The following is a 21,273-nucleotide window of genomic DNA, read 5'->3' on the forward strand; positions in this document are numbered from 1 at the left end:
CCGACTCTGTGTGACCCCATAGACGGCAGCCCATCAGGCTCCCCCGTCCCTGGGATTCTCCAGGCAAGAACACTGGAGTGGGTTGCCATTTCCTTCTCCAGTGTGTGAAAGTGAAAAGGGAAAGTGAAGTCGCTCAGTCATGTCTGACTCGTAGCGACCCCATGGACTGCAGCCTACCAGGCTCCTCCATCCATGGGATTTTCTAGGCAAGAGTACTGGAGTGGCTTGCCATTGCCTTCTCCTCTGTTAGGTAAGGCTACATAAAATTGTAATGAAATCTTATATATGACAAAGTGTCACAACCTGTTGGAAAAATTAAAAACTGAAAAGCTGCAGCTATTTGGTAATTGCCGGTGACTGCCTGTTTTATTGTGATAACAAACCAAAGATCAGTGTTCTTGTATTTTCTAGCAATTTCTCTCATCAGTCAGTTATTTTTAAAAGATTATATTGTTGCCTTAGGTTTAACTTTTGGATGAGTTTTTTGCAATTAAAAACTTTTTTTGTTAAAACGCTTTGAAGGGTTTCAGTGAATGTAGAAATGTCTGGTGGAATCTTAAAACATCCCTTTGTATAATTTTCAGTGATAATGTTTAAAAATTTAAGGAATCATCTGATGTTTCTGGCTTAAAATGTCTACCTAAAATTAATATATGATGATTTATGATCAATTTTAAACATGTACACTTAATTTAGCACCTGCTAACCACTCTACTGCTGATAAAATCCCTTTAACAAAAGTGGGACGACGACTGTACACTGTAAGACACAGAGAGTCTGGAGTTGAAAGATCAATTGTTTGTCAAATTGATGGAGTGGAAGGAAGTAAGAAGGTAACAATTCGCTCTCCAGTGCAGGTACGGAATGATTCACTTATTTGTGAGGTCATATTTTGCATATTTTTGTGCTATTTAAGAAAAAAACTAAAGTAAATTACCACCAAAAGTATGCAAATTGTAATAGAAATACAGCTAAAAAATAATCATTATCAGTAATTATACTAGTCTGATATGAGCATTTGTTATATTTGAAGAATTTTGTTGAATATACATCTCATAATTTTTATAAGAATATTTTGTAAGTGTTTTTTGAATATTATTTTGTAAAAACAAATGCATCAGTATTTTGTTTTAGGTCTTTGTGGTATGTATTCTTTTAATTTCAGAAATTTTGTATACCTTTATTGAGGTAAAATTGATGTACAATAAACTGCATATATTTAAAGCTGATGAATTTTGACAAAAAATACAGTTATGAAACCGTCATCACAATGCAAGTAATAAACATGCTTATCACCCGAAAAGTTTCCTCATCCTCTTTTTCCCCATTCCCATGCATCTACTTAACGTGTACTTGTGGTACATTAGTTATGCAATATAGAATTTTATATAAATGAATGAAATACAGAATGGAGTCTGACCTCTGTCACTGAGGAAAATTTTGTATGTATCAGTTTTCAAGTTTTAATGTTGCACACAGTTACATGTTGTTGAGTAGTAATCTGTTCTATGTATATACCACATACCGTTTTTAATGAATTTTTGTATATGATACGAGGTAAGTGTTGAGGTTCATTTTTTTCACTGGGCTATTCCTTCTGACCAAGGTTATCCTTTTTCCATTAAGTTACCTTGATACTTTTGTCAGAAATAAATTGACCATATCTTTTTGTGTAAGGTCTCTAATCTGCTTCTTTGATCTATTTATGTCAGTACCATTCTGTCTTGATAACTACTTTATCCTCAGTCTTGAAATCAGGTAGTACAAGTTATCCCACTTTGTTCTTGTTCAAAGTTGTTTTGGCTAACCTAAGTCATTTCCATTTAAATTTTAGACTTGAGTTTTCAGTTTTTATTTAGAAACGTTTATGAAACTAGCATTTTGAGTATTAATTTTTGACTTTTTTTCTTGCTAGTATAAGTACATTTGGTTTTTGTATTAACTAGTATTATGCAGCCTTACTGGATAATTTTTTTCTAGTAGATTTTTCTAGATGTATAGATAGTTGCGATGCCTGCAGATAAAAACATTTTTCCTTCTTCCTTTCCAATCTGGGTGTTTATTGTCTTATTTTATTTTGTTTAGTTTATTGTACTAGATAGACTCTCCAATACAATTTGAATAGAAATTGTGAAAGTGAATGTTTTTGTCTTATTCCCAGTCTTAGGGGGAAAGTATTTGATCTTTCACCGTTGAGTGTGTTTTGAGTTGTAGCTTTTTTTTGTTCATGATCCTCATTTACTGAGGGTTTTTATCAAAAATAAATGTTGGATTTTGTCAGATGATTTTCTGTCTTTACTGAGAGGATTTAAAAAAAATTGGCACATTATTTATTTTCTTAATTGAAGGATAATTGCTTTACAGAATTTTGTGGTTTTCTGTCATACATCAACAGAATCAGCCATAGGTATACCCATGTCCCCTCCCTCTCAAACCTCCCTCCCATCTCCCATCCCACCCCACCCTTCTAGAGTGTCACAGAGCCCCTGTTTGAGTTCCCTGAGTCATACAGCAAATTCCCATTGGCTTTCTATTTTACATATGGTATTGTAAATTTCCATGTTACTATTGAAAGGATCTTTTTAAAAAATTGTTAATACAATTAATTACCATTGATTGTTTTTTAATTACTGTATTAGATAGTGATTGACCGTTAATGTTAAATCAACCCTGCATTCCCAGGATAAATCTCATTTGCTCATGAAGTATTAACCTTCATGAAGTACTATTTGATTGATTTGCTAAATTCATGTTTAGAATTTTTATATTCTTGAGGTGTATTGGTTTAGAGTTTTCTGGTAGTGTTTTTCTTAAACCACAATTTCACTTTAAGGGCTATTCATATTATCTGTCACTCTTTGAGTGAGCTCTTCTAGTGATTATGTGTTGTTTCATGAAATTTGACAATGAATTACTTTTGCTTTGACTTCACTTTTGTGTTTTAAATTTATTTTCACTAGTTGTAGTAATGTAGATGGAAAGTTATTTTTTCCATAGAATGTCATTCCACTGTCAACTATATTACATTATTTCTGACCAGAGTGTGCTCTCTGCTCTTTTATGAAATGTGTGATTTTATTTTTATATAATTGTAAGATTTTTTTCCCTTTATTACTGGTTTGAAGCAATTTGGATGTGATGAATCTTAGTCGAGTTTGTTTCATATTTTTTTGTACTTGAATTTATGGATTTATGGTCTTCATCAACTTGAGAAAAAAATTTTGCCATTGTTTATTCAAAAGTTTTATTTCTGTCTTCCCCTTCTCTTCTTCATGGTCCATAGTAGGTTTATACTGATACTAGAGTGTTTAAACTTATACTCTAATGCTCTGTTCATTTTTTCTTTCAGCTTTCCCCCACCCCCATGTTTCTGTTTTAATGTTAAGTCTTTTAAGTTTACATTTCTTTTCAATGTCTCATTTGTCTTAATCTCATCCAATGTATTTTTATGTCTAGAAGTTTAATTTGCATTTTTATTTACAATTTCCATGTCTTTTTATATATCTTCAATCTTTCCCCTAACTTTTGAATATATCAAGTATAGTTATATAAGTGTTTTAATATTCCTGTCTACTAATTTGATCATGAGTATCATTTTTTATTTTTCATTTTATTAATTTCTATTTTTATGGGTTATTTTTTAATTTTTGTGCATCTAATAATTTTTTTACTGGATGCTTAAAATTGTGAATTCTACTTTGTCAGGTTCTTTAGCTGTCTTTGTATTCCTTTATGTATTCTTGAACTTAATTCTTCAATACAGTTATGTGAGTTGGAAAGTGATCCTCCCAATGCTTGTTTAAAAACTTTTTAGGTGAGGCTCAAGCAGTCTGTAGTCTAGGGCTAATTTTGCCATGCTGAAGGATAGAACGAATACCCTTTGTACTAAACAAGATTTAACCACTTTGGTTGGTGAGAAAAGGTATTGTGCATGAACAGCAGAGATTGTTCTGCCTCCCCCTTTCAAATGGATCTTTACTGAGCCTTACTTAGTGTCAGTTCAGTTCAGTCGCTCAGTCGTGTCCGACTCATGGGCATATGCCAGATATCTCTGAACTCTTAAAGTCTCAGGAGTTCCTTCTCTACAGCTCTCACATCTCCATGCAGCTGTCTCCTCTCTCATATAATGTGCTGTTAGATTAAGCCTTATTGGCTTTCCCACATTCTTATATCTCTCTCTTCAACTCAGACTGGGCTCTGTTTGATTTCTTCTCTGCACAATAATCTAGAACTCTTTCCACCTAGTAAAGACAGTAAGATGGGGTGACAGGATGGGGAGACAGTCTTAGGGCTTATCTTAGTAGGATTTTTCTCTTCCTTTCCTTCTTTTTCTTCCTTCCTCCCTTCCCCCAGCCCCGGTCTTTCTTTCCTGTACTCTTTGTCCACTGTTTAAAAACGATTACTTCATGTGTATTTTTTAACCCCCTGTGTTTTGTTTGTTTACTAGTATATTGGGAGGTTATATCTGGCCTATATTGTTCCATCGGGGCTGAAAACAGAGATTCTTTCTCTTATATTTGATTTACAATAATACATAATGTTAGTATGTCGCTCAATCATGTCTGACTCTTTGTGACCCCATGAGCTGTGACCCAGTGGGCTGCTGTGTCCATGGGATTCTCCAGGCAAGGATACTGGAGTGGGTTGCCATTTCCTCCTCCAGGGGATCTTCCTGACCTGGGGATCGAACCTGGGTCTCCTGCACTGCAAGCGGATTCTCTACTGTCTTAGCCACCAGTGAAGCCCCGATATATGAACATTTTAATTTTGATATATATATGTACAGTTTGAAGATGTTAGGCATGAAACTTACTCATACATCACGTTTCAATCTCTGGTAACATTTGCCAGTTTGATGTTAAGTTGCTCACTCCTGTCTGACTCTGCAACCTCATGGACTGTAGCCCACGAGGCTCCTCTGTTCATGGGATATCCCAGGCAAGAATACTGCAGTGGGTTGCCATTTCCTCCTCCAGGGAATCTTCCTGACCCAGGGATTGAATCGGTGTTTCCTGCATTGCAAGCAGACTCTTTACCATCTGATTCATCAGGGAAGCCTTTCACTTACTATGAACTGTATTAAAAGATGACTGTTAGACTGCTATCACTATAGTTGATTACTTTTTAATTTTATTAAATAGTAAAATATTAATGTTTAATTTATTATAGGTACTTTGATAGAAATGAAAATATATTTCGCTTCTTTCAAATAAGTAAGCAGCTTATCTAGAAATAAAATATAATGTAGTTAATTTTTTTTTATCAATTCTTAATTTGCACTCAGCATATTTTATATTTTGATATGATTTTTAAAATAGATTTTAGTACGATATAGAAATAATATAAGAAAATAGTGTTACTAACCATTGTGTTTTTATCTGTCCCAAAGACAAATACAAGTAGAATTTTATCTGATAATGTGTATTAATCAAAATAATGTTAATCATTTACATCACTGTTGTATCCAACTCATTGGATGAGATACTCTTTACATACTTTTTCATTCAATGAGTAGCATACAACAGTGATGTAAAAAGGTAGACATTTGTCAGACAGTGGCTTTGTTGCACTTTTCTCATATAGGCATCTAAAACTTTGATGTCATATTTTTCTTATTAATTTTTTCTACTGTGTTTGTCTAAAGGAAAAGTTATTCCTGAATCATGGTTAAGATGTCATCTTATTTTTTTCTAGGATTTTTTAAAGTTTTGTTTTTGAAATTCCTTTTCTCTAAAACTATAGAAACTTTCCTTTTTATTTTTTAGCATGGATATTTTCATGTTTGAATTGTTTTTCTAATTTATATGAGGAGAATAAATATTGCCTGATAATTCCTTTTTTGGGATATTTAGATAGAATACTTTGTATATGTCTTTAGAGTCTTAGATTAATGATACTAAATGTTATTTTTTCTTTCCCAGATTAGAAATCACTTTTCAATACCACTTTCTGTTTATGGAGGAGACATATTATTGGGAACAGCTTCACCTGGAAGTGAATTTAACATACCATTAGCATCTTACCGGTGATTTTGTTTTCTTTATCTTTTTGTTTGCCCTCTGGTCTCTTATACACATTTTAGTTTATGATTTGGTAGTGATACCTATCCTTAAGTTATCAAACTGTGATCAAATGTATCTTGTTAATATCTCTTAATTTATTTAAATTTTGGCACTCTTAAAATTTTTAAAGTAATAATATTTAACTTAATGTGCATAACGTATAAATTATCTTTACTTTTCCTAGTAAATACAAATTACATGCTTGCAATATATCTATCAGAGTCATAGTCACGTATACTTAACGATTTTTAACAAATTTATAACTGAACATGATTGGTGCCTTCAGATTTTATTATACTATTATAAAGTGATGTTTGCTTTTCAGGTGTTTTATAATTTTTTAGAAATTTCTTTAGAAAATGTGAAATATTTTGTCTTTTTATCTACATGCTCATGCTCAGTTGCTAAATCATGTCCAACTCTTTGCAGCCCCATAGACTGCAACCCTCCGGGCTTCTCTGTCCATGGAATTTTCCAGACAAAAATGCTGGAATGGGTTGCCATTTCCTTCTCCAGGAGATTTTCCTGACCTGGGGATCAAACCCACATCTCCTGCTTGGCAGGCGGATTCTTTATTGCTGAGCCACCTGCGAAGCTTTTATCTGCCTATTTATCTATTAATTGCTCATTGATAGAATTGTAATGTAAATAGAGCTAGACAGTTCATTCTTGAACACTATATATGACCCTCATGCAGTCAAATATCCACATTCAATTGTCCCTCAGTATTCAGTTCTTCTCACTCAAAACCTCTTGTTGATTATCTGTCTCTCATGTTTTCTCTTTAGTTCTTAAACTTTTCCTTTAACTTTGCATGTTTCTCTAATTCAGCTCTGTCCTTCAGAAAGAAAGTTTTTGAGGAACAATGTCACCTCTGCAAAATACTCCGCGGCCAGTCTAGGAAGAGTTAACTGTAGTTTCATATGCTCAGTCTGCAGTGTACAATTTTTTTGTTTTTTGGTACCTATAGTTATAACCAGTAGTTATCTTTTAACATTACATTTCCCATGTGACTGTTATCGCTTTAAGATGAAAGGCTGACTAACTTGTGCATTTTCAGTTTTGCCTTCTCATTGGTAGATAATGGGTCCAATAAATGTCTTGATAAACTGGATGTGAGTATATGGGCATTAGTTTAATGTACAGACAATTAAGCTTTTATTTTTAAGTGTTAGAAGTAAGAGTGAAAAAAAATACAGAGAATGTAGAAGTAAAAAAGGCTAAATCTGTAGCTGATTTGACAGGTAACTCTATGGGTCTAAGGAGGAGGTGGTGGTAAAACAGTTTAATATTGTTCTACAGTCCAGGGTGCCAGTAGCTGAAAGTTCTTGAAAAAAAAAAGAGAGGTGAATGTGGAGGGTTCTTAATTCAGTCTAGCAAATTTAAGGCACCATCAGACATCATTACAGAATATGTATTAGATATGTAAAATTTGGGGGATGGAGCTTAAGAAAATAATGATAGCTAGAGATAGTATTGACAGTTGTCACACAGTAAGGGGTAGTGTCACAGTCACACTAATTATAGTTTTACAAGTATAAAAACATTTAAGTGTTTATACTTAGACACACTTTAGACTTAAAAAAATTATTAAACCCAAGTACAGTTGCAATGTAAACCAAGAATGTGATATTTAAGTATAAGATTTAATCATAAGTGAAGTGAAGTCGCTCAGTTGTGTCCAACTCTTTGCGACCCCATTGACTGTAGCGTACCAGGCTTCTCCGTTCATGGGATTCTCCAGGCAAGAGTACTGGAATGGGTTGCCATTTCCTTCTCCAGTGGATATTTCCAACCCAGGGATTGAACCAAGGTCTCCCACACTGCAGGCAGACAGTTTACTCTCTGAGCCACCAAGGAAGCCATCGATCATATATGACATCCAGTACTTATTATCACTGTCTTCTTGCAGTCACTGCAATAACTTCTGCAATGCTGTCCAACATTTCTATAAAGTTAAAGTGTTAGTTGCTTAGTCGTGTCCAACTCTTTGCAACTCCATGGTTTGTAGCCCGCCAGGCTCCTCTGTCTATGGGATTCTCCAGGCAAGTATATTGGAGTGGGTTGCCATTTCTTACTCCTGCTCAGTTAAGTTAAGCATCTATTGAAAGCCTTCATTTGATTAAGCTTGAAAAGCTGGTGATTAATTTTTCGATAGAAATATATTTTTGGTTCATGAACTCAGTCATGGTATGTACTTGGGACCACATATCCAGGAAAGCCAACTTCTTTAAGTGTGTAAGTCACATCTGTAGGTGTGTGTGTTGCATATATGACCTGTATGATAATGTATTTTCTGCAGGAAACCAGTTATGAGCTTGTAAACATACTTTTAAGACACCAGGTTTGTAAGAAAAATACTCTCCTTTTGAAAACCAAATAACTTCTTTACTTTACAGAAAGTTAAGAATGTGAAAATATAAAAATTTATTACAGTAGTATGGAGAAAGATAACTTCACTGTTCTAAAGCTGCAATCAAATAATTTATGTTTTCTTTTAAAGCATTTTCTAGCATATTGTTTAATCTTTTATGTAGATCACTACTTTCTCTGAAGCCAGAAGATGCAGACTATCAAATGTGTGAAGGAATTGACTTTGAAGAAATGATAAAACAAGATGGTACTTCTTTCAAGAAGCAATGTAGACCTATAAACCCTTCCAAGAAGCCATTCATCATTAATATAGTCCCAGAAAAAGATAATTTGACATATATGTCGGTGTATTCAGAAGATCGTTGGGACTTACCATACATAATACATTTGTGGCCACCTATTCTACTCCGAAATCTTCTTCCTTACAAAATTGCTTATTATATAGAGGTATCCTGGTTTTTTTTTAATGCCGTTTTGTCTTTGATTTTGTAGCTTTAGTTATTTAAAATTATGAGTAATAAAGCAGTGTTTTTTTTAGAACTGGTGAACAGACAGATTTTATTCAAATGAAAATGTTTCAATGATGTTATATAAAAGAAGATTAAAAAATTTTTTCCATTGATTTACCTTAGAAATATGGTTACTAAATTAGATATAATTTATATGTACAACTATGATATGCCATTTAAAAAATCATGTATGAAAGTACTAGATACTCCTGTAGAAAATTTCGGAAAATAGAGATAGTTAGATTGTCTGTAATCACATTATCTGAAGGTAGCACTTCTGATGAAAATATCATTTCAGTTCTAAAACATATTTTTCAGTCTTTTCCATGCATGTATATTTTACATATTTTTGAAAGATGGATACTAACTTTTCAAACAAGTATGAGAATTAGTATGAAAATAATAGTACTAGACTTAAAACCTACTACATTATATTATTCTCATACCTTTAGGTTTCTAAAAGGAATTTATGTCTATAAAAATGCTTTTCCTTTTAAATACTCTTTGTTTTAAGAGATTACATCTGATTCCTTCCTGTTGCTATAATAGGAATCTCTCCATCTTAGGATTTTAAGTAAATATTCCATTTACCATTGCTTGTCATATGTAAGAAAGTAGTTCTTCATTGTAATCTATTATTTGTTTTGTTGGAATCTGTTATTAATGATAGGAATTTACTATGTGTTTATACTTTTCTGTCAAATTTTTTTTTCGAAGTGAGGGAGTTAGCAAATCTGTGGATTAAGAATATCTATTTTCTATATAGTTGGCAATTAAGATAGTGGCTAAGAATTAACTCTTTACTATCATATAGATTTGAGATTGAATCTTAGCTCTATTGCTTACTAGCCCTGGGTCTTTAGATGAGTTATATTATCTTTCTAAATCATTTGTCCTATCTTATAAAAGAGTGATGGTAATAAAACTTTCATGACTGGGATATGGGGGAAATCAAATTAAATAATGTAGTAAAGGACTTAACACAGTGCCTGACAGGCATGTGGTTTCTACTGGTTAACCTCTCTAGCACCACCAGCACCACTATTCTGTTTTGTGGAACATATCAGGTATTGATAAGCTTACATTGATTTTGCTTTAAGTAATTTAAAGTCTTAAGATGAAGAGGTTCCTGTGTTATAACAGCAGGCCAGATTAGAGATGCTAGAAAAACAGGTGAAACGTTTAACTTTTTAATAGAACTTTTAGCTTTTAGGGATAACATTCTGTTGTGAGTTTTCAAAAGAGATGATCAATTTTTAGAAAGAGAGTTTACCTGTGGTATGGAGAAGGGCTTATAGGAGTTAAGAGCAGTTAGGAGACTTTTAAAAGGAGGAGTTACAGTGACATGAACTAAGGTGATGCAGGTGTGGATGGAGAGAAATGAACAGTTTTGAGAGTTATGTCAGATGCAATATAAACACTTATTGGAAATGGGTTATGAGAGTTTGTTAAAAATCAAGAATGGGAGTTGGTAGGGATTGCTTATTTTGGATTACATACAGTTTTCATTATTTTATACTTTTCACAACTAAAATCACTAGTATTAATAGATTTATTTTTACTGATTATAGTGTTTTATAGTCTTCATTATTGCCAGCAGAATTTCTCATTATATTATTTAATTTTATTTTCACAATAGTCCTTTGAAGTAGCTCATTTAGACCTTTTTACAAATACAGTAACTCAAATGATTTATAGAAGTTTACACATTTACAGAGTTAGAACTTGAACATAAGTCTTTTGACTTTTTCTGACAGGTATTTCGAAAGCATTTTGTATAGCATTCAAAATCATTAAGTAGAATATTTTAGCATGTTATTCTGAAGCATTAAAAATTGACTGTATTTTTTTTTTTTATTATAGGGGATTGAACATAGAGTTTTTACTCTCCATGAAGGCTGTTCAGCCCAGCTTTGTACTGTACAGTTGGATAAAGCCAGGCTACATTTAAAATTACTTGACTATCTTAATCATGATTGGAAAAGTGAATATCATATAAAACCTAATCAACAAGATATTAGTTTCATCAGTTTTACTTGTGTTACAGAAATAGAAAAGACTGATTTAGATATTGCTGTCCATGTGACTTATAATACTGGCCAGACTGTTATGGCATTTCATAGTCCTTATTGGATGGTTAATAAAACTGGTCGAATGTTACAGTATAAAGCAGATGGAATTCATCGAAAGCATCCACCTAATTATAAAAAGCCAGTTCTCTTTTCATTTCAGCCAAAGCACTTTTTCAATAACAATAAGGTATGTGAAGTTTTTTTTTAAACTTTCATTCTTTAGCTACTTATCACTCCTTTTTAGTTTGTTTTGAAAAATAAAATATTATGAAACAGGTAGAAATAACATTTGTGAAATATTTGAGGTTAGAAATATTGGAATTTAGTATTAGAAAAGCTTTAGTGTATTAATAATATAACAGTAGTAGTAGGAGTGTTAGTTGCTCAGTTGTTTCCTACTCTTTGCGACCCCATGGACTGTGGCACGCCAGGTTCCTCTCTCCATGGGATTCTCCAGCAAGAATACTGGAGTGGATTGCCATTCCCTTCTCCAGAATATAGCATTAGTTTGGCTAAAAAGAAAAAAAATATATCAACTGAGATAGGGATTTTTAAAGGTACCTAAATACTAATATATTTGAAGTATTTTTTTCTAGGTTCAGCTTATGGTAACTGATAGTGAATTGTCAGATCAATTTTCAATTGATACAGTTGGTAGTCATGGAGCTGTTAAATGTAAAGGCCCAAAAATGGAATATCAAGTGAGTTCATTCTATACTTATCTGGAAACTTTTATTTAAGCTCTGTTAAGTACTTAATTTTTATAAGAATGTTATGATAATGGAATAATTTTTGAAATGTTACTTTTTCCCCCATAGGTTGGTGTCACTATAGACCTTAGCAGTTTTAACATTACCAGAATTGTCACATTTACCCCCTTTTTTTTGATTAAAAACAAAAGCAAATATCATATATCAGTGGCTGAAGAAGGAAATGATAAATGGCTCACTCTTGATTTGGAGCAGGTGGGTAAATGAATTTCAAAAATATACCTCTTTTGATTTTTGTTTTTTCTTGAAGTTGGATACCTGAAATCACTGTGTAGTGTTTTATCTGTCCACCCCCACCTCCCAATTTTGTTTCACTTTCAGGAACATTTTGAGTATTTATTTGTACCAGAATAAACCAAATAAATGTTTTATTTAATTATTTAAGCCTGAATATTGTCATCTAGGAATGCATTGCTTTGTAAAAGAAGTTGACACTAACTACATAGGGTTAAATGTAGCAGTAGAAGACAAGATAAAGTATCAATGCAGCAAATTGATGAAGATAAATTGGTAAATTTATTCTCTTCAGGAATATTTTAGAAATGCCTTTATCGAGTAGATTAAACTAATTACTTAAAAAAGACAGTAGTGTCTTAGAAATGAAGTTTTGATTCTGCTCTATCTGTAGTTGTTAGGTGTGTGGATAAGAGCTTTCTGAAAGACTGCCTGAAGTTAATAGAATATTTTACTTCTGAAGATATTTTGTTCTAAGTATGTTATGATTATAAGAGAAGTATTTGCTATTTTTATTTATTATGCTGTTTTGTTTTGAAGCTATCCTCTATATAATCATTCATTATTCTTGAGTTATATCCTTTAGCATTTCCTTTTGAGTTGGTTGGTAGTAAATACCATCAGTTTTTGTTTATCCATAAAAGTTTTAATCATCATCTTTCCTTTATGATAATTTTTATTGATAATTCCTGTTTTTTTCACCATGTTGTACCATTTACTATATTCTGGGTTCCATTTTTGTTGAAAATTCTGCTGTGATTCTGTCATTTCTTTGGAAGTTATCTTTTTCTCTCCTGCTTTTGTGGAGTTCTCTTTGTCTTTGTTCTGCAGTCTTAAAGCTATTTGTCTGCATGTGGGTTCTTTTTATATATCGTGCTTGAGATACGTTATTTCTAGATCTATAGATTATTTCATACCTTCTGTAAAATTTGCAGTGATTATGTTTTTACATACTGCCATTCTTAAATACTCCTATTTTCTTCCTTCTGGATCTTTAATCAAATTTATTCTAGACCTTTATATTCTCTCTTCCATATATCTTATTATTATTTTTTTTACATTTTCTATCTGTATAACTTTTTCCCTTATTTTGGATAAATTCTGCATATATAGTTCTCATAATTTACACTTTTACTGTATATATCATACAGTGTTTGTGTATGTAGGCTATTTGTACCTTCAACTGAGTTTTTTATTTGAATAATTATATTTCTCATTTTTAGAAGTTGTATATTTTTTCATGTTTACCTGTTCATTCATTTTTATAGCACATATTTATTGTGTACTCTTTACGTGCCATATTTTAACAAAACCACAAGTCCCTGTCCTGTATAGTTTACATTTCAATGGGAACTTGCAGGAACCATTAAATTGATAATGCCATAGTCAATTAGTAAAATACATCGTATATTTAAAGGTAACAAGTCTAATAGAGAAAAAGGAAACAAGGCAGGCTAAGAGGTATTTTGAGTTCTAATGTGCAAGGAGTGGGCTGTAATTTTACATTATGTGGTCAAAGAAAAGACTTGTTGAAGTCACATTTGAACAGATGTGGAAACAATGTCCAGGGCTTCCCAGGTGGCACAGTGGTAAAGAATCTGTCTGCCAATGAAGGAGACGTAAAAGATGCAGATTCGATCCTTGGGTTGGAAAGATCCCTTGGAGTAGGAAATGACAACCCACTCCAGTATTCTTGAGAGGAAAATTCCGTGGACAGAGGAGTCTGGCAGGCTATAGTCCATGGCGTCTCAAAGAGTCAGCCATGACTGAGCACACACATACTGAAGAAAATGTGAGAGGTACGCTTGTCAAGCATGCAGCTGAGCTGGAAGCTCAGCTGCCAGATACAGAAATAAGTGATTCAGTTCAGTTCAGTCGCTCAGTTTGTCCCGACTCTTTGTGACCCCATGAACCGCAGCTTGCCAGGCCCCCCTGTCCATCACCAACTGCCAGAGTCTACCCAAACCCATGTCCATTGAGTCGGTGATGCCATCCAACCATCTTCATCCTCTGTTGTCCCCTTCTCCTCCTGCCCTCAATCTTTCCCAGCATCAGGGTCTTTTCAAATGAGTCAGCTTTCCCCATCAGGGGGCCAAAGTATTGGAGTTTCACTTTCAACATTAGTCCTTCCAATGAATACCCAGGACTGATCTCCTTTAGTATAAACTGGTTGGATCTCCTTGCAATCCAGGGGACTCTCAAGAGTCTTCTCCAACACCACATTTCAAAAGCATCAATTCTTCAGCGCTCGGCTTTCTTTATAGTCCAACTCTCACATCCATACATGACTACTGGAAAAACCATAGCCTTGACTAGACAGACCTTGGTTGACAAAGTAATGTCTCTGCTTTTTAATATGCCATCTAGGTTGGTCATAACTTTCCTTCCAAGGAGTAAGTGTCTTAATTTCATGGCTGCAGTCACCATCTGCAGTGATTTTGGAGCACAAAAAAATAAAGTCAGCCACTTTTTCCACTGTTTCCCCATCTATTTGCCACGAAGTGATGGGACTGGATGCCATGATCTTAGTTTTCTGAATGTTGAGCTTTAAGCTGATTAAGACAACAAGTCAAAGTAAAAGTGATAGTCAGGACTTTAAGAGGCTACAGTGAAAAACGCACCAACTCCTTTTGTACTCTTTTTCCTATGAAACAAACAACAGTTGGTTAGGGGTGAGGTGGATCAATGAGGGTAGTGTCATTGTCAGGGGAGCCCTGAACAAAAAGCTGTACTGTTTTATGGAACTAGGAGATGGGAGAAAACAAAGGAATGGGGCTAGGAGTGGAATAGTACTGAGTACCAAGTCAGAATAGAGAAGAAAATATCATCGTATTCCCCTCTTTCCTTAATAGAGATCTTGCAGAATTTCCTGACGAAGGCCTCTGCCAAAAGCCCTGATAAAGAGGCCTGTGAATACAGGTGCCCATAGTAGGAATGCAGGTACTTGTAAGGGCATGAATAGAAATGGGGTTGAATTCTTGAGAATGAAATGCACTGCATTCTGGCCATGCACCTAGTCTGGTGTGGGGAGGGCTGCTTTGCCCTGTGAAACCTGTCAAATAAAGATAAAGCCTTTATAATGCCACTAGTATGACCTGACAAGTTGCATATAGATTTTTAACCAGGAGCTGGACCCCTCAGTTCATTTCAGTCAGTTCAGTTCAGTTCAGTCGCTGAGTTGTGTCCGACTCTTTGTGACCCATGAATCGCAGCACGCCAGGCCTCCCTGTCCATCATCAACTCTCAGAGGTCATTCAAACTCATGTCCATCGAGTCGGTGATGCTATCCAGCCATCTCATTCTCTATCGTCCCCTTCTCCTCCCGCCCCCAATCCCTCCTAGCATCAGAGTCTTTTCCAGTGAGTCAACTCTTCCCATGAGGTGGCCAAAGTATTGGAGTTTCAGCTTTGGCATCAGTCCTTCCAGTGAACACCCAGGACTGATCTCCTTTAGAATGGACTAGTTGAATCTCCTTGCAGTCCAAAGGACTCTCAAGAGTCTTCTCCAGCACCACAGTTCTAAAGCATCAATTCTTCGGCAGTCAACTTTCTTCACAGTTCAACTCTCACATCCATACATGACCATGGGAAAAACCATAGCCTTGACTAGACGGACCTTTGTTGGCAAAGTAATGTCTCTGCTTTTTAATATGCCATCTAGGTTGCTCATAACTTTCCTTTCTCGGAGTAAGCGTCTTTTAATTTCATGGCTGCAGTCAGCATCCACAGTGATTTTGGAGCCCAAAAAAATACAGTCTGACACTGTTTCTACAGTTTCTCCATCTATTTCCCGTGAAGTGATGGGACTAGTTGCCATGATCTTAGTTTTCTGAATGTTGAGCTTCAAGCCAACTTTTTCACTTTCCTCTTTCACTTTCATCAAGAGGCTCTTTAGTTCCTCTTCACTTTCTGTGATAAGGGTGGTGTCAGCTGCATATCTGAGGTTACTCATATATCTCCCAGCAATCTTGATTCCAGCCCAGCGTTCCTCATGATGTACTCTGCATATAAGTTAAATAGGCAGGGTGACAATATACAACCTTGACGTACTCTTTTTCCTGTTTGGAACCAGTCTGTTGTTCCATGTCCAGTTCTAACTTTTGCTTCCTGACCTGCATACAGGTTTCTCAAGAGACAGGTCAGGTGGTCTGGTATTCCCATCTCTTTCAGAATTTTCCACAGTTTGTTGTGATCCACACAGTCAAAGGGTTTGGCATAGTCAGTGAAGCAGAAATAGATGTTTTTCTGGAACTCTCTTGCTTTCTCCATGATCCAGCGGATGTTGGCAATTTCAACTCTGGTTCCTCTGCCTTTTCTATAACCAGCTTGAACATCTGGAAGTTAATGGTTCATGTATTGCTGAAGCCTGGCTTGGAGAATTTTGAGCATGACTTTACTAGTGTGTGAGATGAGTGCAATTGTGTGGTAGTTTGAGCATTCGTTGCCATTGCCTACTTTGGGATTGGAATGAAGACTGACCTTTCCCAGTCCTGTGGCCACTGCTGAGGTTTCCAAATTTGCTGGCATATTGAGTGCAGCACTTTTACAGCATCATCTTTCAGGATTTGAAAAAGCTCAACTGGAATTCCATCACCTCCACTAGCTTTCTTCGTAGTGATGCTTTCTAAGGCCCACTTGACTTCACATTCCAAGATGTCTGGCTCTAGGTGAGTGATCACACCATCATGATTATCTTGGTCGTGAAGATCTTTTTTGTACAGTTCTTCTGTGTATTCTTGCCACCTCTTCTTAATTTCTTCTGCTTCTGTTAGGTCCCTACCATTTCTGTCCTTTATCGAGCCCATCTTTGCATGAAATTGTTCCCTTGGAAACTCTAATTTTCTTGAAGAGATCTCTTGTCTTTCCTACTCTATTGTTTTCCTCTATTTCTTTGCATTGATCACTGAGGAAGGCTTTCTTATCTCTCCTTGCTATTCTTTGGAACTCAGCATTCAGATGCTTATATCTTTCCTTTTCTCCTTTGCTTTTCACTTCTCTTCTTTTCACTGCTATTTGTAAGGCCTCCTCTGACAACCATTTTGCTTTTTTGCATTTCTTTTCCATGGGGATGGTCTTGGTCCCTGTCTCCTGTACAATGTCACGAAATCCGTCCATAGTTCATCAGGCACTCTATCTATCAGATCTAGTCCCTTAAATCTATTTCTCACTTCCACTGTATAATCATAAGGGATTTGATTTAGGTCATATCTGAATGGTCTAGTGGTTTTCCCTACTTTCTTCAATTTCAGTCTGAATACGGCAACAAGGAGTTTGTGATCTGAGCCACAGTCAGCTCCTGTTCTTGTTTTTGCTGAGTGTATAGAGCTTCTCCATCACTGACTGCAAAGAATATAATCAGTCTGATTTCGGTGTTGACCATCTGGTGATGTCCATGTGTAGAGTCTTCTCTTGTGTTATTGGAAGAGGGTGTTTGCTATGACCAGTGCATTCTCTTGGCAAAACTCTGTTAGCCTTTGCCCTGCTTCATTCCGTGCTCCAAGGCCAAATTTGCCTGTTACTCCAGTGTTCCTTGACTTCCTACTTTTGCATTCCAGTCCCCTACAATGAAAAGGACATCTTTTTTGGGTGTTAGTTCTAAAACGTCTTCTAGGTCTTCATAGAACTGTTCAACTTCGGCTTCTTCAGCGTTACTGGTTGGGGCATAGGCTTGGATTACTGTAATATTGAATGGTTTGCCTTGGAAATGAACGGAGATCATTCTGTCATTTTTGACATTGCATCTAAGTACTGCATTTTGGACTCTTTTGTTGACCATGATGGCTACTCCATTTCTTCTAAGGGATTCCTGCCCACAGTAGTAGATATAATGGTCACCTGAGTTAAATTCACCCATTCCAGTCCATTTTAGTTCACTGATTCCTAGAATGTCTACATTCACTCTTGTCATCTCCTGTTTGACCACTTCCAATTTGCCTTGATTCATGGACCTAACATTCCAGGTTCCTATGCAATATTGCTCTTTATAGCGCCGGACCTTGCTTCTATCACCAGTCACATCCACAACTGGGTATTGTTTTTGCTTTGGCTCCATCTCTTCATTCTTTCTGGAGTTATTTCTCCAGAAAGCATACTGGGCACCTACCGACCTGGGGAATTCCTCATTCAGTATCCTATCATTTTGCCTTTTCATACTGTTCATGGTGTTCTCAAGACAAGTATACTGAAGTGGTTTGCCATTCCCTTCAGTGGACCACATTCTGTCAAACCTCTCCACCATGACCCACCCGTCTTGGGTGGCCCCACACGGCATGGCTTAATTTCATTGAGTTAGACAAGACTGTGGTCTGTGTGATCAGATCAGATCTGATAATATGCTTCGTCATGTCCAATTCTGTGACCCCATGGACTGCAGCACGCCAGCTTCCCTGTCTATCACCAGCTCCCGGAGCTTGGTCAAACTCATGTCCATCAAGTTGGTGATGCCATTCAGCCATCTCATCCTCTGTCGTCCCTCTGTCTTCCTGCCTTCAGTCTTTTCCAGCATCAGCATCTTTTCCAATGAGTCAGGTTTTCAGATCAGGTGGCCAGAGTATTCGAGCTTCAGCTTCAGCATCAGTCCTTCCAATGAATATTCACTACTGATTGCCTTTAGGATAGACTAGTTTGATTTCCTTGGCAGTCCAGGGGACTCTCAAGGGTCTTCTCCAGCACCACAATTCAAAAGCATCAATTCTTTGGTGCTCGGCTTTCTTTATAGTCCAACTCTCACATCCGTACATGACTACTGGAAAAACCATAGACTTGACTGTGGACCTTTGTTGGCAAAGTAATGTCTCTTCCTTTTAATATGCTATCTAGGTTTGTCTTAACTTTTCTTCCAAGGAGCAAGTGTTTTTTAATTTCATGGCTGCAGTCAGCATCTGCAGTGATTTTGGAGCCCATGAAAATAAAGAAAATAAATTGCTGGACCCCTCAACAATGTGGATATCTGGGGAAATAGCATGAAAGACAAAGGATTGCCCAGGGTCGATGATCTAAAGTAAGAATATTTGGCATGCGGATAGCAAAAGAGGCCAGTATTATTGGAGGGGGAAAAGTAGAAGAAAACAAGACTTACCAATGATAAAAAGTAATTCTGTAGAACTTTGAGACCCATCAGTTCAGTTCAGTTCAGTCACTCAGTCGTGTTCGACTCTCTGCGACCCCATGAATCACAGCACGCCAGGCCTCCCTGTCCATCACCAGCTCCCAGAATTCACTCAAACTCATGTCCATAGAGTCAGTGATGCCATCCAGCCATCTCCTTCTCTGTCCATTACAAGGATTTTAACTTTTGATCTGAATAAAATGGAGAGAGCTGTTGGAGGGTTTAAACAGTGATTAAACACAGTGGGCTCTAAGCAAATATTTGTTGAATGAATATGTGAATTTTTTGGCAAATGTTCCATGTGTGCTCATTTGAGTCCATGGATTCTTAGTTTGTTGGATGTTGTACATGCTAAGGTATTTGAATCAGTCATGTCCAATTCTTTGCAAACCTATGGACTGTAGCCTGCGAGGCTCCTTTGTGTATGGGATTCTCCAGGCAAGAATACTGGAGTGGGTTGCCATGCCCTCCTCCAGGGGATCTTCCTGACCCAGGGATCAAACCTGTGTGTCTCTTACATCTCCTGCCTTGGCAGGCAAGTTCTTTACCACTAGCACCACATAGAACTCTCCATATATCCAGATGCTAAGATTATAATTCCAGCTGTTTTACTTTATGTATTTTTTAGGTATATCTTTTCCATACTTTCATTTACAGTAGTTTTATGTCTTGATTTATACATTAGTTGCAGATAAGGTTATTAGCTCTTCTTTTTTTAAAAACCTAATCTATAGCATCTATCTTCTGATAGTTTCTGTTTACAGTAATTGCAGCTACAAACACATAGCAGCTTATTATTTTTTACTTTACTTTCTGTTTTGTCAATTTCAACTTTTCTTAAGATAAATTTCTGTTGCTAGTTTAAAATCTTCGCATTTTAACTTTGACTTACAGTAGTCAACCTTAACGTGCAGATTATGGTTATTAGCTATGCTGATTTGTTAATCTTATATATTTTTTCCACTGCAAAAGACAAGTACTTTGGTACTTTCTCTAGTCTCAGGAGGTTGAGCACAAAACTCTTTCAAAAGGTATAGCATATATTACTAAACATAAAACATACATTTTAAAGCCAAGTCTAAGATCATGGCATCTGGTCCCATCACTTCATGGGAAATAGATGGAAAAACAGTGGAGACAGTGTCAGACTGTGTTTTTGGGGGCTCCGAAATCACTGCAGATGCTTATTACAGCCATGAAATTAAAAGACGCTTACTCCTTGGAAGTAAAGTTATGACCAACCTATATGACACATTAAAAAGCAGAGACATTACTTTGCCAACCAAGGTCCGTCCAGTCAAGGCTATGGTTTTTCCCGTGGTCATGTATGGATGTGAGAGTTGGACTGTGAAGAAAGCCGAGCGCTGAAGAATTGATGCTTTAGAACTGTGGTGTTGGAGAAGACTCTTGAAACTCCCTTGGACTGCAGGGAGATCCAACCAGTCCATTCTAAAGGAGATGAGTCCTGGGTGTTCATTGGAAGGACCAATGCTAAAGCTGAAACTCCAATACTTTGGCCACCTCATGCGAAGAGTGGACTCACTGGAAAAGACTCTGATGCTGGGAGGGATTGGGGGCAGGAGGAGCAGGGGACGACAGAGAATGAGATGGCTGTATGGCATCACTGACTTGATGGACATGAGTTTGAGTGAACTACGGGAGTTGGTGATGGACAGGGAGGCCTGGTGTGCTGTGATTCATGGGGTCGCAAAGAGTCGGACACAACCGAGCGACTGAACTGAACTACCAGGAAATAGCAAGGCTTGGGGGTTTTCAAAGAGCACATAATTTTTAGTCTTGTTAGTTCCTCCTGGGAAATATTCTTGGCTTAGTATTGTTACTGTTTTGAGTTTCCCAGGTAAGTTTCCCAGATGACTTTCCCAGATAAGTGTTGCAAAAAGTCCTGAATGGGAACTTTCTCAGCCTCTTACAGCCTTAACCGTGTCCCATGTCTAGTTCCATTAATTACTTTTTATGACTGAATAAAACTGACTTTAACAAGCTAAGGCACTTGGCACTAACATCAAGATTCTGCTACATTGCCCTTAGGTCGTAAGGTGAGGATCTCATAGGTCTCATTGAATTATGGTCAGAGCCTATCACACTAAGACTTGATTTACATAAATAGTTTACAGACAAGGCTGGT

The 21,273-nt window shown here is 36.2% G+C and overlaps 1 protein-coding gene across 5 annotated transcripts in view; it reads left to right on the forward strand.

Annotated features, from left to right (window-relative positions):
* The window catches only part of VPS13A (vacuolar protein sorting 13 homolog A), a 247,632-nt gene that overhangs the window by 157,187 nt on the left and 69,172 nt on the right, over positions 1-21,273 (forward strand). For all 5 annotated transcript variants that reach the window (XR_008686092.2, XR_008686091.2, XR_016037846.1 and 2 more), the window contains exons 45-50: positions 697-857; positions 5,922-6,025; positions 8,600-8,882; positions 10,808-11,203; positions 11,613-11,717; positions 11,835-11,981. Coding sequence is in view for 2 of the 5 variants with exons in the window: in XM_055426921.2 (XP_055282896.2) it covers positions 697-857; positions 5,922-6,025; positions 8,600-8,882; positions 10,808-11,203; positions 11,613-11,717; positions 11,835-11,981 (1,196 nt within the window). In the remaining 3 variants the exon portion in view is untranslated. The remainder of the gene's footprint in view (positions 1-696; positions 858-5,921; positions 6,026-8,599; positions 8,883-10,807; positions 11,204-11,612; positions 11,718-11,834; positions 11,982-21,273) is intronic.

This window comes from Moschus berezovskii, chromosome 7 (genome assembly GCF_049115385.1).
Source record: "Moschus berezovskii isolate FMDL1 chromosome 7, NW_MosBer_1.0, whole genome shotgun sequence".
NCBI lineage: Eukaryota > Metazoa > Chordata > Mammalia > Artiodactyla > Moschidae > Moschus > Moschus berezovskii.